The sequence below is a fragment of the Stegodyphus dumicola genome, chromosome X1 (assembly GCF_044657685.1).
Source record: "Stegodyphus dumicola isolate Sdum_Otavi_A_Nest chromosome X1, ASM4465768v1".
NCBI lineage: Eukaryota > Metazoa > Arthropoda > Arachnida > Araneae > Eresidae > Stegodyphus > Stegodyphus dumicola.
Genome location: NC_140780.1, coordinates 156,238,689 through 156,256,465, shown reverse-complemented (window position 1 = coordinate 156,256,465; position 17,777 = coordinate 156,238,689). Strand labels below are relative to the sequence as shown.

Here is a 17,777-nt window from a genome sequence, read left to right as displayed (position 1 = left end):
ATAAATTGTGTTTAAACTGTCTCAGTAAAACATTTAATCGTGAAATGCAATTCTAAGTTCAGATGTTCGGAATGCCATAAAAAAACATTATTCATTAATCCATCGCCTGCTCAGAAATAGAGCGCCATCGATCAGACAAAACAAAAGCGGAAGCAACAAGTGACGAAATTATAAACAAGGTCTCTAATAAAAATCAATCAAGTTGTCTTTTGAAATGGAGAAAAAACATGTTATTAGCAACTGCAATAATATATGTTTGCAATTCATAAGGAAAAAGAATTCCAGTTCGCACGACACTTGACAATGGCAGCATGAGTTGTTTCCTGTGTGAAGAAGTTGCTAATTTGTTAAATATAAAGAAAGAATTTATGCATTTGTATCCGGAATTAATGAGAATGTTGTAAATATTAATTATCAACTAGATATACAGATTTTGAATAAATATTTAATATACGTAAGATCAGATAATTGCTTAGTTATTTCTAAAATAACCAATGTAACTCCGTTGACCAGTTTAGATGTGCAGTCATTAAATATTCCCATTGATATTGAATTGGTGGATCCACAATTTGGAACACCTAACAAAATAGATATGTTATTAGGGGCCAAATTGTTCTTTGAGATTTTAAAATAAAGAAAATTTCAATTAGAAAATCAACCATTGATATTCCAAGAAAGTTTTTGGATATATTGCATCTGATGCATGCAAGAAGAACTCAGAAGTCAATTATTGTGGTTTAGTTCTAAATATAAAAGAAAGGGTTGAAGAAATTTTGCGAAGATTTTGGGAAGTTGAATCCATTGAAAATATTGAAGATGCTTTGAGTAAAGAAGAAAAATACTGTGAAGAACATTTCAAGCACATTCACTATAAATAAAATGACGATAGTTCAGTTACCCATTAGGGAAGGTATAGAATTAAGAGAATCGAAAATGGTGCCTGAGAAAAAGACTGCATCAAGTGTGGAATCAAATAGAAAGTGATTTGAATATGAAAACATTATATAAGAATTTTATACAGGAATACAAGGATCTAAATCAAATGGAAGAAGTTCAAGAAATTGAAACATCGACTTGCAATTATCCTAGTCATCACAGAGTTTATCATCCAGAAAAAACCTCTACCAAGTTTCGCATTGTGTTTAATGCATCAGAGGCTAGTACTAATGAAAAATCACTTAATTCAATATTAATGAAAGGGCGAAAACCTCAAGATTTATTTTCTATTATTATTCGATTTCGAAAGTACAACTATGCATTAGGAGCTGATGTTCAGAAGATGTACAGACAAATACTCATTGAACCATCTCAATGAAACCTGCAGTTGATCTTGTCGAAAGAATCAGTTGGTAGTCCTGTGCAGACTTATCGTCTAAGGACTGTAACATATGGAACAGCAAGTGCACCAAAACTCGCAACAAGGGTTCTGAAGCAGTTAGCAATAGATGAAGTGACTGAATTTCCTCATGCTTCAAGGGCCATACTGAAGGACTGTTACGTGGACGACATTATCACTGGAGCTAATAAGTTGCAAGAAGCCAAGGAGTTGCAGACACAGTTAACCTGTCTTCCAGAATGTGCTAAAATGCAGTTACACAAATGGTGTTCAAATCATACAGAACTATTGAAGAATAAAGAAAGTGCAACTCAGGATTACTCTTTTCAAGTTACGGATAAGCCTCAGATTACAAAGGCCTGCGGAATGTCATGAAGTACGTCTACAGAATGTTTTTCTTATGATTTAAATATACTCTGTTTTTCTTATGATTTAAAGATACTTGATATTGAAGAAACATGAAAGAAAAGAGATATCAACAATAGGTCATTCAAATTATTTGGAAATGTTGGCTAACTGATTATTCAAATCATCTCCAACAATGCACCAAATGGTTTATTAATAAAGAAAATTTAAAGGTGGGTATGTTAGTTGTGTTAAAGGAAGATAATATTGCCCCATTTAAATGGTCTTTAGCTATAAAAGTTTTACCTGGTAAAGATAAGGCCAGAATTGTTAAAGTAAAAACATTAAATGGTGTGTAGATTGGATGTATTAGTAAAATTTGTTTATTAACTGTCCAGAATAATAATACTTAGTTTACATTACATTCTTATCGAAAATTGTGCTTTACATTAAAATGGAATTGTTTAAAGAATAAGTTCGATTGTAGCATAGTGAATGTTTATGTTCTTAAAATGTTACATTATTTTATATTATACTCATGATGAAATTACTTATTAGCTTTCAAATTTTACCATAGAATTAGTTTTTATTGAATTGTTAAATTGTATGTTTGTTTGTAATTTACATGTTGAAATTTGGAATTTCAGCGGGCGACGGCATGTTAAGTTAGAATACAGAACCACCTATTCGATAGGGAAAGAAACTTTCACATAGCGATCTGGATTTGGCTAAGTAACATACATACGAGAGCATGTTATAGATCTGAATGGAGTTAATTACTGTTAATAAATTAGTTCATTTGCTATACAGTCTACTCATTAGTTTAGAATCACAATACAGGGGCTTTGTCCCTGAAGGCTTATCGTTTTTGTTTTGCAATTTTGCATTCAATGACTATAAATGTCCGTTTCACTTTTCAAACTGTTGCCACCAAATGTTAGAGTCCCTCATTATACTTGAAGAAATTAAATAATGAAAAGTATGCATTAATGTATGTATATTTCTCGCATTGTAATAAAACAACGGTACATAGAGCCATCTAATTTTGAATGACATAATCCTCCTACGAATATGGGCATGTGGAAGACCAAATTTGAAATTTGGAATTTGTTTTATTATCAATTTCATATTTTGTAAAACTTTAACGAATTTTTGATTAACAAACTCGAGGATTTCAAAATAAAAAATGGCAAGGCTGTACAGACAGATATAAAAACACACACCTATTGATAGTAAGATTATGCCAATAATAGTGGCAACATAAATCATGAATTAAATTTTCAAAATTATGAAATGATAGTAATCTTGCAGTGTGAAGTAAATCTATCAATACAATGAAAAAATTTATACAGCTATAATGGACATCTAAAAACCTTTCACAAGTTACCATAAAATAACCTTACAATTTAGGGTTTACAGCTTACTTGAAAAATGCATCCAATCCACCACAACTAAGAAATTTTTGAAGCATCAGGTGATATGGATATTTTCTTTCATCAAAAAGCATAGGAGAAGTAAATCCAACAGAACAAATATAGAATGTAAGCCTAAAACGATAATATTTTCTAGTCTAAAATATAAGTCTTTAACAATATAATATAGATTAATTAAAAACTGCATTAAGTCTCATTTTACGTTCTTACCGAAATTTTGGCACTGGAGATGCAGGTGGAGGTTCCCAAGATAAACCCATGGCTAAAAGACGTGTCAGAGCACTTGCCACAGCTCGAGCAGCTGGAGAAGGCACACATGGTGATAGCGGTATTTGCTGACCACGTCTCTGACGCATGGGTGACCCAACACACAGCTAAAATAAAAGTAATAAATAAAGAAAAATAATATAAATAGTAAATAAGTGTTAGTAATAACAGTAAATGTTAGTTTTTAAGATTGGCATATAAATAACATTCTCAAAAGAATCATCCACTTCTAACAAAAACATATTATGGCAATATACAAAGAGAAAACTTTATTAAAGAAAATCAATCATATGAAATCTTACCACATTCTACCAAACCATAACAAGAAACTCTTTCAATTCCAGATACATTTTTAACTCATTCTTTTTACAATTTAATATAATTGTTGCCAAAATATTAAAACTTAAAATTATGCTTTATAAACAAATACTATATGTAATGTTTTCAATTCATTCGTGATAAATAGGGAGAGAAAAGCTTACCTTAACTAGAAGACCAAACAATTCAGCCAAAGCCCTTCCCAGCCTAGAAGCACCTGAAAGCAATGGTTTAATCTGTTTAATTTGGGAATGGTATGTTTTTGATTTAACTTTTTCTCCTCCAACTGATACACCACTTGCCCCATCGTCAGTAGAACAGTTACAACCTTCATCAATATCCATTGCAGAACTACTGTTAGTGCTCAATGCTTCCATTGCAGTAGTCACACCATTTGATCCAAATTCACCAAGATTATGGCTTGTAGAACTATCACTGTCAGACTAAAAGAGAAACTAAATTGCAAAAAAGTCTATTATGAAATCCACAGTCATAAACAAAGCAAAACTACAAATACAGTAAAACCAGCTTAAGACTACCTATGGTTTGGGACAATTTTGGTTTTCAGTTGAGATGGCCACAGAACATGAATACTGCTGAATTCGGACACTTTCATTTAATACTACTCTTATGAAATGCTAGATTTTTTTTTTATCTCTGTGAAAGGTTTTACAGCAAAAAAAATTAAACATTGACTTTTTTTTTGGCAATTAATGAATAAAAAATGACAGACAAACCTGATATAGTACCAAAGCCAATTGACATATTGCTGAGCCTAACTGTTACACTTCGGCCTCAGTTTTCATAGAACACCTCAGGGGTGGCAGTCCAATGATCTCCCACCCCTCTTCTCATACCACCAGCTTTTCGAGAAAACTTTTGGCTTTCCATATATTTGCATGCCCCTTCGTCATGCAGACACTATACAATTACCAATATCCATGCCTTCTCGAGGATTTTAAGCGAGGCCCATCAATGCAGAACTCAGCATCAATAACAGCTATAGTGGTTCTCTAAGGCAAGTAAACAAAAATAAAGCTAATCAATTCCATTCAACAATAATGTGTCTGCACCTCTCCAACAACCTTTCACTTACTTTCCTATCAATACTCTTGGCACTCATGAACTTGTCACTCAAAAACACTCTTGCCATCAAAAACATTTTGCCTCTGTCATTCAGGCTATGAATATCGGAATAATGCGAGCATTGAAATGCAAATATAAAGTAGCATTTTAAAAATCTATGTTACATTTCTTGAACAATGGCAAGAATATTCAAGACTTTTTGAAAATTTTTAGCACAAAATCTGCTGTGTGGAGCATCGCAAGATCGTCGGAGGATGTGTCTCCAGATTGGTTAAAAAATGCTTGGCATAATTTATCGTCAGCTACCACCGCCTTAATTACATTAATATTTATTATACTTATGCCTATTTCTCACACATGCTTAACACTTATCTGAGGACTGAATTAATAAATTTTTATATATACTTAAGGCTTATCTGAATAAAGAATCGTTACTCTCAGTTCAAACAGTGTTAAATGAAATCTTTTGACCTATGAGAACCATTTGCCAAAGCTTTTTTTTTTTTTCCCCATATGCAAAAGAAATTTCTGCTGGTTAACACACTAAACACTTTGCGATGCACTTTGCAAAAATCTGTAATCATCACCAAGTGTAACTTCAACATAAAAGATTGCCATGCTCTTTCGAATTCAATTATCCAATATTTTAAAAAAATGTTTAAACATCACTGCACAAGACATTTCTCAAGCTCCCATATCTTGATCTGTGCATCATGCAGTGATGAAAGGAAAATATAATAAATAATGATTCACCGGATTGGCATCATGATTATAAATTAGTCAGTAGGTTTAACATCAAGCACATTTGAGTGTAGAATGTTTTTGTTTAAAATATACGCCACACAAAAAGGTGGCTATTGAGCAAAATTATTGATCATAGAGTTATATTAATACACTATTCTTTCTTCAATAAGCAGAAATTTTATTTAATGCTGATGTGAAATTAAGAATAGAGACCCTCTACAAATTTCATTATGAAAAAATATCAGATGCACTAATGTAAATGAAAAAGAGTTTTGCCATTGATCTGGAAGACAGGATTTTAGATCATTCTGGATAGTAGACCTCGAGATTTTTGACTTGTATTTCATTTGTATTTCATTTTTAAGACAGTATTAAGAGACTGTATTTAGTATGAAATTTTATTTTTTTTTACTATTTATTCTGACAGTAATTGTTATTTAAAACTGAATGTATTAGGAGTGTTTGGGACTATATTGTTTAAGGTCTATTTTTTTTAATCACTGTAATTCAAAATGAATGATCTTGATCAATGTACAGTAAGATCCCGCTTCACGCGGGGGATACGTTCCATCAAAGTAGAGCGTAATGCGAAACAGCGCTAAACGAGGCTATCTTTACATGTAAATATTGGGGTTAGGGGAAGATGGCTAGGAAATTGGTTAGGTATTAAATTTAAAAAGTATGTTTTTTAATAAAAATAAAACCAAACATTTATTTCTTAAAGCCCAAATTAATACCACATTATTATTTCTTGCAAAAATAAAAACAAAATATAAATAACAAAACGAATATTCTTAAAAAAAAAATAAATAAAATTCTAAGTCAGTCATATTTAGTTAGCCTTCCGCGTTTTCAGTGTTCTGCCTTTTGTGACAAAGCATCTAATGTTGTTTGCCTTTTTCTTTTGTGTTGTTCTCTTAAAAGTTCTTCATAAACGGATAGAGCATCTTTAACACCATGCCTTACTTTTGAGCTCCTGTCAAAATTCGGATCATTTTCAATGAATTGATCCATTATTTCGGTTATGGTAGACAAACTCCTTTTTACAAACGCCATCGAAAGTTCTTTTTGCTCTTCTTCTGAATCACTGCTCTCAACATTTTTGTTTTTTTCTTGTTCAGTTAATTCCTTGAGCTCATCATTACAAAGACTAGCCGCTGCTTCTTGAATTATTTCTTCAACATCTTCCACATTTACCCCTTCAAAATATGTCTGTACAATGCCGCACCAAACAAGAAATACAAGTAGACTCTTTCGGATATGTATTTGAAACCTATCGCTGCATAATATTTCGGGGAGTCCCCGTATGCTGCGAGCGATTTTGTGGAATCCCCGGGTTGAAATAAAAGAGCGCTAAACCGAAACAGTGCTAAACGAAACAGCGTTAAGCGGGGTCTTACTGTACCAAAGCAACAATGTAAATGTGAACAACCTTTTCCATAACCAAAAAACTGCAGCTGGTCATTACTGAGGTGCCCACTGGACATCAGAGGTGGCACATCTGGCAGCTCCTGTGGACTAACCTGCAATTAGATGTTTGGTGTGAATACTTACGCCAGCTCTTGAGTGGCTGAACTCTAGATGCTTAAGTAGAAAAGAGGCATTACTTGGTGGTTAACAGACCATGGACATGTGGCTGTTCCATATCTATCCATTCCTGCATGTTACCTGCCCATTAATTACAATACCTTTTGTTACTGAACAGCAGTTAACTGCAGCACTCCATAAAAAGATTACTAGCTCATGCTTCATTTCTCTCATACAAACAATAAGCAAATACCTTTATAGACAAATTGTTAAATAAACAGCAGTATTTCTCAAAGCCAATCAAATACCTGCCAGTTTCAGATCAATAAATTTCACAGAATTGGTCAACATTTTAGAGCTTCAGGTTAGGGTATGAGAGTTTTCCAAATTCCTTTTGTTTATATTTCACTAGCACACCATTTGCTGTTGCTTATATTACCTGGAACTCGCGAGAAGTATCATATGGATAAGCGAATGTCAATTATGTTACATACCATCAAGTGATGATAAAAATTTCATGGTTCGTTAATTTCACTACGACATGTATCAATAAATTCTGGACAACATTACGAACATTCGAGATAATACCTGGTTTAATGTTAATAAAAAGTAGTTTACATAGTGCTTGACGCAATGTGCAGGACAAGTGGATACATGCGTGACGCAATGTGCAGGACAAGTGGATACATGCGATGAAATCAAATCAGCGTTAAAATGTACAATAACCAAATAAAGAATTCTCAACAGCAACTTTTTAGAAGGCCCAAATTCTTCTTAATTTAAACGTTCCTTTAATACCAGAAATAATTCAGAAAAGGGAATAAAAGATATATTTGAGATATCTTTTTGATATCCAACATTATTATGGCTTTCCTATTTCAATATTATCTGCTGCACACTATTTATCTCCAGGTTATACAGAATACTCTTGCTCTTTAAGAAGACTTCTGACAAACAACCAGTGTACTTTTGTTGATAACATCAATAAATCTAAGTTTAACTGTTAATGTACACTAGGAAAATGTACTAAATACATATTATACTATACTTACATATAAAATGAGAAATTCATAAAATGATAGAAAGTATGCAATTAGAAACAAGTGCTATACTAATCTATTATGTTTAGCAAACAAAATTTCAATTTTGATTTCTTTTAATGAATTCACCATTTTGATTTCTTTTAATGAAGGAAATAAAGGACTTTTAAGGACCACTAATGAAAAAAACTAACGACCTTTCACAATTAAAGACATTACCAATGGCTGAACTTCACTTTTGTAATACAATCCGAAGAATAAAAGAATCCAATGTTTACACCACGACTTCCTTGTACGAAATATTAAATTAGTTTGTTTTAAAGATGATTATTATGAGGTTAGGTTACCTTGAAAAAGGGACTGGAGTGAATTAGCTGATAATTAATGAGTAGCAGAAAATACAGTGCACTCTCGATTATCCGTGGAATTGGGTGGTGTGGCAGCCGCAGATAACAAAAAACGTGGATAATCCGAAAAAAGCTAAAAATGGGTATAGCAAAAGAGAAAACAGTCATTCCAACTTTGAAAATTCGTTATATGTACAATAAAACGTAAAATAAACAGCACGAAATGTTTAACTAATGATTGATATTTTAGCTTATTATGCTTAATATAGTCTCCCCATGAAGTCCAATTTCTCAAATTTGATGTCGCTGTTTAAAACGAGTCAACCAGCCAGAAGACGCATCAAAATTTCCTTTATACACATTATATGTAGAAAACAGTCTATATAGCAAGGTGTACTGATCAACCAAGGCCTTTCTCAAAGTCCAAGAGATTCAACAGTCGATGTCTCTTGTATCCATACAGCATACCTCTTACTTTGTTCTCTTCCTAGTGTTGGGTACATTTTTTGCATTCATGAAACAACGGTCACATGAAGGTTTGCATTTCTAGGACCACTGCAATATATGCAATCATAATCTTACTAAAATCAGGATCCTGGTAGATAACACTATTCACTCAGTTTCATTCTGCCTGTGGCGATATCTGATGACCACAATGCACTTAATATTAATGCCTTGCTGATAACAGTCACACTCGTATCAAGGTTGCCACTCAAACAGGAGAACGAAATTCCCTGACTTTTCCCGGTTTTCTTCGAGAAAATTCCAGTCTATCCGCATAATGTACGTTAGCTGTGCTAAGAGGTAAATTAATTATGGTATTACTTGTACTGTGTAGCAAATTCACTTAATTATTCTTGGTACACTTTGTTTGATAATTTTGTTTACTTTTCCGCTTAAAAATCTTAATAAAATTTAAGATATATACATTGGATAACAACTGTACGTTTTATTTAGTTATTACTCATGATCATCCCCAGTTTAACACGAGGCTAATTCGGTTCTTATAAATCACAACGCAATGCTAAAAGTTAGGTTAGATTTTAGGTAAATTTAATTTGTGTGAGGTTTATTCTTAAAAGGCACCTTAACACTTGAAAACACAAATATAATTATAATAGGAGTTGTTTTCTCCACTGAAGATTGAGATTAGAATCTGCCCAGTCTGGAATAAAATAAGGCTTTTTTTTTTTTTTTTTTTTTTGCAAACATTCTGCAGCTAAACGAAAGAAAGAAATCTATTTAATGATATTTTTTTTACTAAATTGAGGTATTTTATATTTATTTCGCAGCATACATAAGGAAAAAATATGTGCATTAAATTTCATGATGTCATCATACTGCTAGAATTAATTTCAGGATTATGCCAGAGAAAATTTCCTGAAATTTGGAAATATTATTTACTAATGATAAATAAATTTAGAGGGAAGAAGCAACATTAAATGATATGAATAACATAAAAATAAAGACAATTACTTAAAAATTTAATTAGAATAATCAACGATATTTTAGCGAATATAGTTATATTACATAGTTATCCTAGATGATTGATTACTATTTTTTTATTTTAATGCAAAATGACAAGGTATTTATTAAAAAGAAAAGAAAAAAAAAAAAAAAAAAAAGAGGTTGCGGTACAATTTTAGTATTACGATACGGCCTTTGCATGATTTTGAAAATTGTCGCCAAGAACAAAATGACCCGTTTACTGCTCATCATCATGTCGCCAAATCCCGCTGTACCATACATGGAGCTTATTCTGACCAAAGAACGTCTATGTAAAAAGCAGAGGGAAAATTTGCCAAGGGATTTGACGACGGAACGGCCAGAATTTCCCTCTCCGCGATGTGTACAGGAAATTGAGAAACACGTGTTAAGAAGAAACGTTCTTTGACAAAAAAGAAAACTACGAAAATCCGTTTTTAAATTATTGCAAAAAATCCAAGAAGAAACGTTTTATCAAAGAACGTTTTTTCTTGGATTTTTCGCAATAATTTTAAAAACGGATTTTCGTAGATTCCCCCCCCCTCAAAATAACTAATCTATGAATTAATTTACTTGCACCAAAAAATATTTTCTTTTCCTTTAGAGTTTAAAGACATTTTAAACGATATTCATTTTATGAACTCTTGATAATGTGACCTTCGAACTTCGACACCGGTTTCGAGCTTTGGCGACAGATATATCGCGCATGCACAGCTGTTTCCCGCTATGATGGAACCGAGCCATGGCTGTTGCAGAGAGGTTTTCTTTCTTTACAATACATATTTTTTTTTTAATTTTAACCTTCATGGTACCGTATAATAGGATTAAACCCATTTTGTTTTATACGAGAACAGGTACTTTCTTTAGTTCATGCACTGCACATGCGATTCTCAAGGTTACTGGAAACCAAAAGTTGCGGGAAACTTGCTTTCCTTTCTAAAAAGACAATCAAATTGGAGCTGCAAAAATTGGCTCTATGCCAGCTGCCCGAATGACACTCATGCGATACACAATTCGCCAAAAAAGTGATCTCTTCCGACGTCAGCGCAAAACTCGTCTTTTTTGGCAGGATCGTTGTATGAAATTCCCTGACTTTTCCAGATTTTGACTAAAACACTTAAATTCCCTGACTTTTCCCTGAATTTGTTGGTCAATTTCCGAATTCCCTGACTTTTTCCGGTTTTGCAGGTAGCGTGGCAACCCTGTCGTATTGTGACAGTATCATAAAATTTGCATGGAATAGGAAAGTATACTTCAACAGTACTCGAATGGACATGATCTGATATAATAGTCCTCTCTTTTGGATAATCCTTCAAGGTTTAATGGAATTTCATCATTTTACGACCATTGGGAGTCCATTTGTTCCACGTGCCACAACAGTTTATCTAGAATTGAGATATGTAAAGCATCGCTTCCTATCCATAAGATGCCATGAGCATTCACCACCTGGAGATAATGTATCACATCTTGGATAATCTGCATATGAAACAAATGGCAAATTATGCATACAACCAATGTCTAATGACTTTACATGAAGAACTGCTAAGACCAGTACCTGTATTTTTAGTTTACATGAAATGTTACTTGAAGTATATTTGATCCTTTGAAGAGGTCACACAAATTTATTAGAGTACCACGTTTTGTTAATGTATCAGGTTGTCCGGAAAATAATGCAGGTTTTTGCAATTGCTACTCTTTCCTGTACATTTTTAGCAACAAAAATATTTTGAATTACATTGGTTTATATATCATTTTGAAGCTCTATTTTCACTCTATATTTCTATAATACTCATTTTGTTCCAAAATTATTCACTACATGTTTTTATTTAGATGTCAAAACGGGATTTTCTGCAAATTTACTTTTCTGAGAACAAGCTAGGCCTCAGTGCAGCTCAAACAGCTCGAAATGTCAACGAAGTATGGGGCTAGAAAAGTGCTAATGAATCTAAAGTTCAATGGTGATACTAAAAGTTTCGTCATGGAGAATTTGACCTGGAAGATCAAGAGCATTGTGGACGATCCTTAGCTGTTAATGACGATGATTTGATGACTAGTTGAAATAAGCCCATGCATAATTCTTCGAGAGCTTGGCATAAGAAAAACAACAATTTCTGATCGTGTGCATCGTATAGTAAAATCAAAGAAGCTTGATGAGTGGGTGCCTTATGAATAGAACGAAAATAATTTTAAAAAAAAAAACAAAAATCGCCGTTTTGAAGTATCGTCTGGTCTTCTTCTCCACAACAAAAATGACCTTTTTCTTGATCGAATTGTTACATGCGATGAAAAGCGGATTCTGTCCAACAACTGGCGACACTCAGCTCAGTGGTTGGACCACAGTCAGACACCACAACACTTTTCAAAGCCAAATTTGCACCAAAAGAAAATTATGGCGACTGTTTTGTGGTCTGAGGCCAGTCTCATCCACTACAGCTTCCTAAATCTTGGGTGAAACAATTACGGTAGACAAGTACTGTCAACAAATCAACAAAATGCACCAAAGATTACAGCGCATGTGCTCTGCATTGGTCAACAGAAAGCGGCCAGTTCTCCACAACGATGCTCGGCCACACGTCCTGCAACTGACCCTCTTCCACCATATTCGCCTGACCTCTCGCCGACCGATTACCACTTTTTCAAACATCTGGATAACATTCTGCATAAGAAATGCTTCAGAAACCAAGACAATGTCAAAAACGCCTTTGACAACTTTATCGCGTCCAGAACTCCAGAATTTTATTCTACCAGCATAAATAAACTTATATCTCATTGGCAAAGATGCATTGATTCGGCTGCTGCTTATTTTGATTAATAAAATTGCTTTTGAGTTGAGTTATGATACTTTAAAGATATGTCAAGAACCCACATTATTTTCTGGACAACCTAATACATAAATTTTCAAAACTAAAAAATACTTTGCGATTTCACAGGTTAATTTTGCTGCTACCAATTTAAATGTTTATAACATAAAAAGTAAAAATATTTGAATCAAGATAAAGTTCTAAATACAACAAACTGAAATAACTAACCTTATCTTTAGGCATTAGTTTTTCAAGCTGCTGACGTCCAAATTGACAGTCTTCAGCAAGAGCATTATCATTACTACAGAGGGCTAGTAAAACAGTACTTTCCCAGACCAAAGATGTATACAAGGAACTTAATCCCTTTAGCACACTTAATCCAAGTTCTGAACCCCAATGGCTGATTGATATTGTCCTTATGTCACTCTAACAAAAGAAATTAAATGCATTGTTAACAGTTATACGTTTTCAAAAGAATAATATTCAAATCTCATTTAATGTTCACTATTAATTAAACTTGATTAAAGTAAACTATTACCCTACAGAAGCTACATAAAAGAACTATAGAAAGCATTCTAACACTATGCATCATCTGCCTTGAGGGAGGGCTTTTGAAGGAAAGTGGTTTTCTTTTTCTCTGTGTATGGGTAAAACATGAAAACACCCATGCAGCCAGCTCATTCTATACTATTGCTCATTCTATAGTCATTTCACTCTATACAAATTGAGTGAAATGACTTTGTATTTTCCTATTATCTCTGGGAAAATTAGGCAGAGAAAAATGTATTCATGTTTATAAGGAATATTTTTAATTCATAAAGACATATGTAGTAAATTTATTTCATAAAAGATACTTTTAAACATAAAATATTAAAAAAATATGATTAAAGGAAAACAATTATTTGCTTACTTGTCCAGTACGACACACATGAACAAACATTATAATATAAGCATGTGCTGCAGCCATATAATGTAACAAGGGTGTAGCTTGAGCACTCAACGTAGCTTCATTTACATTAGGAGCATTGATTAGTTCTTCTAGCAATACACTTCCCCCAGGAGGATCTAATGGCCGATGTAATTGCTCTAAGCACTGCAATACTTCATTAAGATGCAGTAAACCTTGTTTTAAAACCTGAGGTTCATGAGCAAGATTCTAAATAAAAGATAACATACATATGAATAACAGATAATACATACACACAGTGCTAAAGATGGCTACAGGAAATACTGAATCCTAGATATGTATTTCTTAAATACATTTTATTGAGTATAAAATTTATAAAAATGTAGCATTTTATATTAATGAAAAACCACAAAGTTGAAAATTGAATCATAAATTTATGAAAAAATAGTAGCTGCACAAAATTTAAATGCCAATCCAACAAGACTTCTGCAAGCATATTCAGGAAAAATGACGAACACACTATGATGAAAGGGTTACATTTAGTGGAGAATTTATGAAAACAGTTTTTATGTTATGAACGCAAGGGTTTTGTAAACATATAAATTTTCCTACAAAACAAAAAATATAAGTAGTAGAACACTCACAAAGTCTGTTTGTTCTCGGAAAAATGAACCGTAAAAAAAAAGTACCAAATGACATAGTATTGTACTACTCCCCTCGACAAGCCAGGCATGCATCTTGGGAACTGTTACATGAAATATCATACACAGAAAAATTGCAGACACTAATATTTAAGAAATTATGTTTATAACGGTGTAAAAATATATAAAATGTTAAAATATAAAAACTTGATACATTAATTTGAATGTGTAATGATTTTAAGCTACTGTTAAGAAAAAAAGCTGCGAAACCTCTCGAGTTGCTGGTGCGCCGCACGAAAAAGGCCCTAAGTGCAAAGGGTTAGCTCTTAGGAACCACAAAAAAAATTTTTTTAGAACACAAATTAATAATTTTTTGTTGCCATTCCAAAACAACAAAAACAAATAAAATATTAACCATTATTTAAAATTTCTGTGTAAGTTCAAGCCACAACAGAGACTTCCAGTGGGCTTGGTACTGACCCTCCCCACGGGATTGATGGAATTTTAAAGAGAGTCAATGATGATTAAAGTGTCAAAACCAGAATATGGACTGGCAATAAATCAGCATAGACAAGATTGTACTGATTACAAATTAAAATTGATAATTATTGATTGATATAAAGCTGAAAATATGCATTGTTTAATGCTGCAAAAAACTGCAAAGAGACATCTATTTCACTGAAAAATGATTATCTTCATTTTATTTATTATATAAACAAGTCATATAAAACTGACTTGTTTATATTGACACTGAATCAAAAGGCTTTCCATTAATTTAACTTAATATAACTGCCCATTATTGAAAAGGATTGTGTTTTCTCAGAAGATATATTGTTATATACACGCTACTAGCAAAATTTAAAATATTGTAATGTTTGTTCAAAGATGTTGAATATCTGTTGGCCTAGCAAAGGTTACAGAATCAATGAAATGCAATACATCTGGTCCTGATATTACAATGCAAGAAAAAAGCATTCCATTAATGGAAGACGTTAAAGCAAAAATTTTATTCAAAACATAACGTGATGCTAAATTTTGGAATTTAAAAACCATTCACGAGAAATAGTCCAAAAGAAAAGCTGTTGCTGAACCAACATTATTGAGATTTCCCCTCTTCTTACGTAGTGCTAGCAAGCTTTAGTCAAGTCAATAATATACTTGGCTGAGGAAGGGGAAACATGCAGAATATTTTTAAAGAGGGAGATTTAAGAATTATGCAACTTAACGCCAAATACTAAAATATTGCATCAATACTTCAAAAGCACAGTAATTTGAACTTTAGTGAAAATACAAATTCATGACTTTGTTTCTAAAAATTTGTTTACCTAAAAATTTGTTTACATTTGTAACATTAAAAATTGAAAGACAAAAATAATACAACATAAATCTAATCATTTTCAAATCTTTTGTTCATATTATAATATTTTTATATGCAATTAATTGTATTATGATTATGTTGTGTAATGCACATTAGCGAAAACTGTAAGGGGGGGGTCATTAAAGAAACCATTCTTTTAAAAGGGGCTGATCAAGAAAAGGGTTAGGCTTTACAGAATCTGCCCCATCTAGAGTTCAAACCATTTTCATACAATTATCTTATTTTGAAACATTTTATAACAACTCGCAAAAATAAATACTCATGAAACCAGCAGCCACTTTTAAATGTACAATTAGAATGTATAATTGTTTATATTGTAATTACATTATTATAATCTAAGCAGACTTAAGTATCATATACAGAGTTGCCAACTCTCCCGATTTAGGCGGGAGACTCCCGATTTTCGACCGCTCTCCTGCCAACCCGATTTACAATGTATTTCTCTCGACTGTTTCTTATTCTTAAAATTTCTCACGATTTTTATGCAACTTGGCTTCATACTTTCATACTGTTCATACTGTTATATGAATAAAAAAAAGTGCTTTTGGACGTCTGAAAACAATTGAATTTTCTCTACATTATATCTAAAACAAAAGCATGTGAATTAGATAACTTCTGCTTTGTGATTGAGAGCATTATACGTAGCTAGAAACGTTGTTCTTCAGTTCTCCAATGGGCATCGAGCTCCACTGCATGTCAGCTGGCATATATTAGCCAATGAGGACGAAGCAAGTTGTTATTTGGATGTTCTTTAGTTATTTTGTTCATTTTGTCCTGAGTTGTGTGAGTAGACGTGCCTTGGGGAAACAGTTTTAGAAATTATCATTTTTTGTTACATCTGCGAGAAAGGTGAAATACTCGTGTATGTTTCAAAAATCGTTCACAGTTGACTTTCCTTCCATTATTTCCTCAAGGAAATGTAATAAATTTGCGATGCATACCGCCTGTCGTTGCAATTTTTCGATTTCGCATGGTGGAAGGGCGGATGTTCTCAAACATGTGCATACACGAAAACACAAAAATAACATGAGTGTTTAAAAAAAAAAAAAAAAAAAAAAAAAAAACAGTTCCAACAGCTGCATAACAGCACTTCACAATTAGAAAACTTGGATGAAATTATAAAATCAGCTAGGATTGACACCCAGTGGAGTTTAACTGGAAAACTGAAAGATGCTGATGGAATTTTAAAGTATAGTTAACTGTCTAGAATTGTGTTGGCCATCTTGACAGTTCCCTATAATAATGCAGAGTGTGAGAGGATTCTCAGTGTTGTTGCGAAATCGAGGACTAAATTTAGATCTAATATTAGTGATGAGACATTAGAAAAACTTTTATTAGCGAAAGCAGGCCTACGTGGCAATTGCTGTGAACAAAATTATGAAGTTTCTTAAAGAAAGAAAAATCTGCCACTATTTATAACACTTGTACCAAAAACTGTACAAAAGTGCACTGTACAAAAGTAATTGTACAAAAGTGTCCTTTTTTTTTCCCCTTAAACGATGCAAGTAATAAAAATGTTTTTTATGTGTAAGGTATTTTTGTGTTGCTTGCATTTAAGAATTAGTTACTATTTAAAGTTAATTCATTATTAAAAACTATGTTTTTATCATTTAAAAAGTCTTTAATATTGTGAAAAACCTCCCGATTTTTTAAAAAAATTATACTGATTTTTGAGTGTCAGAGATTGGCAGGTATGCATATATACCGGGTGGTCATAATTAAACTGACAGTGCTCAAAGTGTTCTGTAGCGCGATCTATTTGCAAGAATGACGCCACATTTTGTAGGAAGATTAAACAAGACGGGGGACGAAGGATTCCGCGAAAAAACAAATTAGTTCCAAAAGTCACCGCTAGAGGAATATTTGGCGGTGTGTAATAGAAAATAGAGTGTTAACAAATGCAAATTAATACAGAATAAAATTACCTTTTATTATGCATATTTTCTGATTTAGTTCAAGTGCAATATGGCAACACTTTAAAAAAAAGCGTAAAATCTACATAAACACCAAAAACCAGTAAAGTCTCGTGATCTGCAATATCACGTACGCTGAGCAGAAGAAATTCTTTATTCAAATTTCACGTTACATCCATTCGCACAGTGCCAGCTGCTTGGGTTTTAAA

The 17,777-nt window shown here is 32.8% G+C and overlaps 1 protein-coding gene across 2 annotated transcripts in view; it reads right to left on the bottom strand.

The window, feature by feature from the left end:
• Positions 1 to 17,777, bottom strand: part of HUWE1 (HECT, UBA and WWE domain containing E3 ubiquitin protein ligase 1) — a 595,188-nt gene that overhangs the window by 388,371 nt on the left and 189,040 nt on the right. For both annotated transcript variants that reach the window (XM_085806998.1, XM_085806999.1), the window contains exons 26-30: positions 13,640 to 13,885; positions 12,958 to 13,155; positions 3,864 to 4,142; positions 3,325 to 3,488; positions 3,106 to 3,228 (exon numbers count right to left, since the gene is read on the bottom strand). In XM_085806998.1, the coding sequence (XP_085663124.1) occupies positions 3,106 to 3,228; positions 3,325 to 3,488; positions 3,864 to 4,142; positions 12,958 to 13,155; positions 13,640 to 13,885 (1,010 nt within the window). The remainder of the gene's footprint in view (positions 1 to 3,105; positions 3,229 to 3,324; positions 3,489 to 3,863; positions 4,143 to 12,957; positions 13,156 to 13,639; positions 13,886 to 17,777) is intronic.